The 7,935-nt window shown below is 42.2% G+C and overlaps 1 protein-coding gene across 4 annotated transcripts; it reads left to right on the forward strand.

Annotated features, from left to right (window-relative positions):
* The first annotated feature begins 1 nt into the window (after position 1).
* si:dkey-79d12.5 (protein BTG3) lies at positions 2-6,943 on the forward strand. 4 transcript variants are annotated; one of them, XM_035625216.2, is made up of 6 exons: positions 10-147; positions 718-844; positions 4,487-4,664; positions 4,817-4,954; positions 5,135-5,456; positions 5,821-6,943. In XM_035625216.2, exons 3-6 carry the CDS (start codon positions 4,492-4,494, stop codon positions 6,028-6,030), a joined length of 843 nt encoding a protein of 280 aa, XP_035481109.2. In that variant the 5' UTR covers positions 10-147; positions 718-844; positions 4,487-4,491; the 3' UTR covers positions 6,031-6,943. The 4 variants fall into 4 exon arrangements, with proteins under 4 accessions (XP_035481099.2, XP_035481109.2, XP_035481115.2 ...); XM_035625206.2 differs by lacking the exon at positions 718-844 and having other exon boundaries at positions 2-147; XM_035625222.2 differs by lacking the exons at positions 10-147; positions 718-844 and adding an exon at positions 918-1,121.
* Positions 6,944-7,935: the final 992 nt, after the last annotated feature.

A 7,935-nucleotide genomic window follows, 5' to 3' on the forward strand; every position in this document is an offset into this window, starting at 1 on the left:
CGTCGCGAGCCGGAGCGAGAACAAGGAAGCGACATGTGCTGAGAGTGATATCAATCCAACACATCATCAGCACGGAGGAGAGACACGCAGCCGCAACACGAGAGGGAGTCGAGGACACGTTCACTGTCCGCCGCTGTGTGTGTTGACGTGAGTTCCACTTTCTTCTGTTTAACTTCGCCTCGTCTTGTTCGTTGTTGTTGTAGTAACTTGTCACGTTGTTATGATGTTGTTGCATGGTTGAGTCAGTTACTGAACTTTATGCTTCTTTTGGTGTGTTTGTAATGTTTTTTTTTTTTGTTTTGAATGTTACACTGCTGTTTGACTTGTTTTTCAACACTCACTCACTTCCACCTGGTTCTAAACTCACAGTAGATTTAAATGATCTTTGTGAAAGCCGGGGTAACGCTTCTCCACCACAAACACACTGTAAGTCTGTTTTCTTTTAGTTTATTTAAATTTCCCACGTCGGGGGAGTTTCCGCATTGTCAGAAAACCCAGATGAGTTATTTCCAGCATGTTGCGTTTAGTTTCCTTCTCCGCAGCAGAAAGAAACAGACTCGACGAGGGGGGGGGGGGGGGGGGCTGCAATAGCTTCTCTCTTTTTTTAAAAGTTGTATTGAATGTCCACACATACACACGCGTGTCCGCCACCTTAGGTCGCACAGTTTTTTTTATTTTTTTCTTTTTACTTTGTTGCGTCTCCTTTGTTTCACGCAGGCGCGACAGCAGGTTTCGTTGTCACCTCCAGTGAAACCAGCACCAAACCTGTACTACGAGGCAGGATTTGTCGGTGGTCGACAGAACGTCCTGCGAAGCTCGATCGCTCCTCACCCAAATCACCATGGTAACCTATGCCGTACGGCTTACTCTGAGATCAAAGAGATCAAAGAAATCAAATAGATCATAGAGATCAGAGATCATAGATCATAGAGATCTTAAAGCTCACAGAGATCATAGCAGGGCACCAGTCCAGCTACTGACCAGTCACATCACTGGATCACTCCTCATCATCCTACAGGATCCTGACTGGGGATAAATGAGTTGAGATTGACGTGACAAATAGTGAAGTATTTGAGCTCAACATTTGACCACCAACTTTTAGAGAACGCCTCCGGAACAAGGTACGTCTGAGAAAAACGAGAGAGCACGATAAGAATGAGCCTGTTCATGGTTTTGCTGCCTCCTCGTGCGTATTGTCATGTATCCTGGATGTAACATCTCCCACGTATTCTTTGATTTCACACCTTTAAAGCATTAGGTGGGGAAATGTAGCACGGTGAGACCCACCCTGGTTCATCTGAGATTGGCCGGTTTGGCTTCCACCCCAATCAAAGGCAGTGCACGGGCGGACAGTGCCATGTGTCCTCTTTATTTGGTATTGTTGGTTTTTAAATTTCATATTTTGTTTTGGTCCGGTTTTGGCTGTGATTAGTTTCTTTATTCTTCTTTTGGTGACGTCGCCTCTCTTTAAATTATAAATTCTTTTTTATTTGTTTCCCATAAGTGGGTTTGTGTTTGTCGTTTTATGTAGTTTTTTCACCCCAGCGATTGGTGATTGATTCACTTTTGAGGTTTCCAATTCGTGGAGTTCAATTTGATTCAAATTAGTGCATTTTGGTTTTTGGCGTTCTTGTCCTATTCCAGTCATTGGATTTTTGGTGTGCTTTTTCGATTCTTCGTTGTCCATGTCTCATATTTGAGTTCTGATTGGCAGCTAAAGGCTTATTTTTCATGACACTTCTTCAGTTGTGGACACCAAGATCACAGAGTGTTTTGGCCGTTATATTTGTTGATTTTACACCTTTAAAGCATTTAAATGTTGTTTAATTAAATAGGGTTATGGTTAGGGGGCACGTTTCCATCTCTTATCTGGTTTTGGCCTAAGAACACATGGTATTGGAGTTATGGTAAATATGAGTAGCCGACTTAGAGAGGATAGATTCAATAATGGATGGTACATCATTTTTTTTATTTTCAACAGTTAAACAAGCATTAGCGGTTGCGTGTGTACATCATTTTAAACCTGTAATCTATGTTCACTTCAATTGATTTAGACCAATGCCATTTATCGTTCCATCGATAACAAATGGACTATAGTCTGCTAGCGCTGTGCAAAGTTATAACATTAGCCATTTCGCACTTTTTTTCAATAAGTTCCGACAGTAAAGAACTTGAAAGTGACATTCTCGTAATTCCGACTTCACAAGTAGGATGTAGCATGGCTACTTATACATCCGACTGGCGCGTGAAGGCAGCATGTAGCTCAAGGGAATTTTTGCGATTCACTCACTCCATTTAATAAAACCATAAAATTAAATAAAATCCTTATATAAAGAGTTTTTAAGCCTGGAATCAAGCCAATAAACCGCAAGATGACCATATTCATATCATATTAATACCAATATCATCATATTTATTTATATATGCGCGATCCAGCCCCCCCCCCCCCCCCCCCCCCCCCCCCCCACCCCGGTACAGGTACATCCCTGTCTGAAATTGCGTCAAGCTGTCGTCGCATGTGAAATCAAAACGGTGAAAGCAGAGTGTGTGATAACCGCAGTGTAGGTCACAGAACAGACCGACAGCAGACTGGGAGAAGCCTTCGCTATTACTGGAAGCTTTGACTCAGGGCATCTGATTAGATCAAAGACGTGGCACCAGTCGGTAATCAGCACTCAATCATAAACCATCAGTGGTGTGATTGTGCTTGTACTTCCTCTGGTATCCAGAAAGAAGAAAACGTTCAGCGTTACGGTTTGAGCTGATGCAATCCAGTTGAAAACATGACTCACATCACACTGAATCCACAGTTGTATGTGAGGTGTTACATGCTGTCACTGAACACCTGGCCACAGATTGATTTTAACCACGTGTATCTCCAAAGCACCACATCTCTTGGGGCAAAAAAACACTATGTGTGATTGTATCAACTAATTTCAAAGCATATAAACAAATACAATACTGGTTACAGCTTCTCAATCTTGACTATTCACTGGTTTTGTTATTCCTCTTTTTTTATTATATTAGCTGGGCAAAACAAGTTGTTTTGTTTCAAGAATTAATAACTGTTTTTTTAACAAAGTGATTAATAAAAAACATAATCATCAGAGGAATCACCAATAAAAGCTTATTAGTTTATTTGAGAGACTCAACGTAATCAAACTCAGAGAACTCAAATATTCATATATTTATTTTTCTATTTTTACATTGACCTATATTACTCAATGCTTTAAAATATGATAAAACGTATAACATAAATTATTATACGATTCTAAACAACAAAAACTCAGAATATTAAAAATCAATAGAGAAAGTGTCATCATATTCAGCGTTAACCTGTTGAGCTTTAATGTTTTCCAAACCCAAAACGCGACCAAGACATCCACGAATGGCCGTGTTCTTAAATCACCTAGTCTGTTTTGAATTCCTGTGGCCTCTTCAACGCAAAATGAGGAGGAATTCCAGTACAAGGCAGTTCAAGGGTGCTTTAATACTCTTCGCAGTTGCAGAAGAAAAACACAAACTGGAAGAGCGACCAGAAAAAAACCTGTGCTTGTGTACATTTGTCAGACAAAATTACACTGCAGATCAGCGTGTTGCAAGATTTATAACCCTTTGCTGGCGGGAGAGACTGTTGGAATGGACATACTTTGCTGCTGCATGACTGGAAGCAAAACAGAGTTGCATAACCGAGTAGGCAAAAACAACAAGTAGAATACGTGCAATTTGACCCCGTTTAGCTCGCAGACTAATAACTGAGTGGAATATCAGAGCTGCTGCCTAAACATCTAAACAGTTCATGTGGTGTCAAAACATTTCTCTTGAGGGATTTAAATTTACTACTACTCTTTACTTGTTATGGACTCATCCCCTGCTTTAAAGGGGAGGCTGTGGCTATGTCTCTTGGCATAATAGTAATTTTCGCTCACAACACATTACACAGGCTGAATTAACTAGTGGCCTGTTTCAAGCCGCAATAACAAATGAGTGTCTGCACCTCAGAGTTCAAGGCATGACATTCTCGTCAGGGACATCAGTGGGGTGTTCGCATGCACGTTTGAGTTCCCTTGGCCTCTGCTCTGCTGGTCAGGCTGACATTGGCACTCAACCCAAACGGACATGCTATCAGTAGATAAACCGCACAATGAGCTCATTTGATTTGTATGTCAAAATACTCATTTCAAAAACACAGTGCTAGTTTGCATCTTCTTTGCCTGTATACAAACTCGAGCCTGCATGAACAGTGAGTTCACCTGACGCTAATATAAACGGGAGGATCGGGGGCAACTGCACAGGGAAGTGCTGTTATCTCCGCAGTTCCTGCTCTGCCACATCTCGTCAAAGGGAGGTCACGGTGTGTTACCGAAAAACTCAGATCACTCTGCTCACTTGTGCTTTGGTTTGATAAAGATATAGTGTTTGTGGCAAGTGATTACACAGCAACATACTGACACGCCAAGGTTCTTTTAATCTACTGTTCCTGCAGACATCATGAAAAGAGAGGTGAAAGCCGGAGTCAACTTCTTCAAACGCCTGCTTGTGGCACGTGGCAAACTAGATGAGACCAAAGCAGGGTTGTTTGCCGAGAAGCTACAGAAGCTTTTATGTGAAAAGTATGTTGATCACTGGTACCCTGACTGCCCCAGCAAAGGCCAGGCATACAGGTAATTGCCCCAAACTAAACACTGCCATTGAGTGTTATTTCTTTCTCTGCGAAAATGAATCATATCCCCGTTTACTGGCTGAGAAGCTGATATTACCAGGGGAGGGGATCCAAATAAGAAAACACTCAATCTTTGACGTTTGTCCCTCACAGATGCATCCGCATAAATAACGGAGTACTCTGTGACGACGTGATCCTGAAGGCATGTGAGGAGAGTGAGCTCACACCCAGTGGGCTGGGCGTACTGCCAGAGGTCACCGTGTGGATCGACCCACTGGAGGTGTGCGCAAGGTGAGTCACCGGGTGACACAGATGCACACGCCTCAGAAACAACAAGGCAGTCTAGACGATACGTGTTTTACTAGGATGCATTCTTTGAATTAATTAATGAATACACGTGGGAAGCTAAAAGTAGGAATATGTGTGACTTTTAAATGGCTTGGTTTAAAACAATCCACTCCATCTTCACAGATCTGGAGAGAACAGCAGGCCCTTCAGAATAGCCAGCTTCGAGGAGGAAAAGGAGGATGAGGAAGGAGGCTTGGAGGGAGAACAGGATGACTCTTCAGTCGATTCGACAAACCTGGAAACATCAGATTACCACTCTGCCACCTCTTCAGATTGTGGCTCCGCCGCGTCGAGTGACACAGAGGAGGAGGCAAAGGATGGTGAGAAGGAGGTCGTCAAGAAGGAGGAGGCAGCAGAAGGTGACACCTTCGCGATAGCCATGGTGCCCAGGATTCGGAAGCCCCATGGAGAAGGACCAAATAAAGTCAAATACGTCAAAAATATGGTAAAAGACCCCTCACAATTCTCTCACAATTAAAGCAAACGGGCTGATTCATCTGCACCTGAAATTAGTTCCCTATTACTCTGAAATCAAGGACAATAACAATAACAATAACAAACTCTATGTGGTGAGAAACAGAAGATGTCTTGTGTTGATTTTGGACAAAATATGTAGCAAGTTGTTAACAATTTAGCCTAACCCTTCAAAAGTACAGACTGCTGCTCTGAAGTTATTCCCATGCGATAATGTTTCAGTATTGTATGTTCTAGAACGGAACCACGGCGAAGTGGGTTGTACACCCCCGCTGGAAAGTTGCCGCCATCCCTGCTAATCTCTTGTACTCCTTCCAATCTTTCTGTCTGTTCAGCTCCCTGCAACCCTCCAGTACTTCTACCACCCCGCACCAGTTTGGCCTCAGTACAAGAAGGCCGTCCCAGTGTTCCTCACCACGGTGTGTGCGCCTCCTCCGCCACCGCCCCCTCCGCAGGTATTTGGCTACTACATCTTGCCGCAGGCGCCTCCGCAGTTCATCCTGCCTCAGACTACTCTGCAGCCGTGGGGAGCTGTGAAGGGTTAGACCGTCCAGGAACAGCGGGGTGAAGGCGGATAGAGAATTATAAGCTCCTTCGACTGAACCTGGGCCAAAGAGAACGTTTCCACTGTAGCTCAAAGTTATTCCTTGCACAACCTCTGATGATTCTTCCTTCCTTTTGAATACTGGTGACTTGTGATTGATTGCTTGTACCTAGCACAGATACCACTTGAATGAAAACTTAATTTTTTCTCTTTTTGAATCCATTATCTCTGCACAGCTATTTTCCTACGTACTGTACACGTTAAGTCACTGGGTGCTTGGACTAACTCAGGGACTCTCAACAATATGCTCAATGCCAAGTAATTGTCTTTTTAGCTGTTTCGTCTCTCATCAGATGTGGTTCTCTGTGTGTACTTCTCAGTTTATCAATGTAAAATGTGATTCAGGGTTTTAATCTATTGAAATGGCAATATCTGTATATTAAGAAGAATATTTTTACTAAACTGCTTGTAAATAATAGAGAACTTACATACCAGATAACCTGATGCACACTTTCTAATATTTCTAACCATTTCTTGTAATTTATTGGGCCACCAGGGGATGGCACTAAACTCATAGCTAATACATGAAATTGTATAGTTTTCAATCACAGTGGCTGCTGAGTATTGCTGATCTAACTTCACAGAACACTGGTTTTAAATCGTTCAAGCTTTCTGCTGTCAGAAAAAAATGCATGTGTTTGCTCCTCGTTCAGATGTGTCTAATTGATGGCCTGCTTTTCTAAAAAGTTTTTGTTGTAAATAACTATATCCTAAATACAAACTGATTTCAATTACTGTTTACTTATGTACTGAGTTTATACAGTTACTTGGATGCATGTATTTATGCAACTTTGTGTTTTGCATCAGTCCTTTACTTTTTTACTGGAGCAGATTAAATCCTCTTGAACCTGTCACTGTAACTTGTGTTCTCTTGCTTACAGTTTCTTTGGAGTGCACAGTTTTGTGCTGTATTTGAAGAGTTGTCTATGTCTCACACAAACAAAAAAATATAAATACTTATTGACAATAAGAACAAGTGAGCAGCCATCTGTCTGAACACTACTGCAACATGGCTGTCACTCAGAGCTGGGAGGTCAGTCATGGCTGTCAGCAGGACCAGCAGGATGCTGCAGAGGAAGGACTCCCGTGTGCCGGGTGCGTCATTGAGCCCAAGGTCATGACGCTGTTCCTCCTCAAACAGGCCCAGTGAAGAGTGTGTCCAGCTTTTTTGTTTGGCCTATGGTGGAAATAACCTTTTTGAAGTCATCTGCAGGAAACGAGAGGGAATCTTGGCAATTATGTAAGTCAAAATAGGACGACAAATCTATACTATTAATAATAAAAATGTCATAAAGAGGCTAGAGAACACCGTTAGGAAGAAAAAAAACAGCCATCAAATCATTTTAAAAATGGATGACTGCAGGAGTGGAAGCAGTGACAGTCATGAGTCATTGCCAATGTTGGAGAACCGTGACGAATGTTTGAATAGACCCAACAAGTTCCTCGACCACAAGATGTCACTCTGCAGCTGTTGTGGAACTCGTGCTCACCAATTATGGTTGCAGTGCGTTACCAAAAATAAAATGTAAACCTCGAGGATCACTGTGGTAGACCATCTTCTTTTTTCCTTTTAAAAAAATTCATATGGGCTAGTTTGCCTTTTTCCAAAGAAGGCAAACGAAAATATAAAGAATCGTGGCTTGATCCTTGACAACTGAAACACAGAATAGATTGTTCTTGTAAAACGTCTTTTTTTTCCCCCACCGAAAGGGTTCATTTTATCTGAACTGACTGATCCAAATGGAACAAAGACCAATATAGAAGCTTTATTTAAAACAGCGGAGCTGAACTTTAATGCGTTGTAATTTTGTAGGAGCTCAACACACACACACACACAAACACACAC

This window comes from Scophthalmus maximus, chromosome 1 (assembly GCF_022379125.1).
Source record: "Scophthalmus maximus strain ysfricsl-2021 chromosome 1, ASM2237912v1, whole genome shotgun sequence".
Taxonomy (NCBI): domain Eukaryota; kingdom Metazoa; phylum Chordata; class Actinopteri; order Pleuronectiformes; family Scophthalmidae; genus Scophthalmus; species Scophthalmus maximus.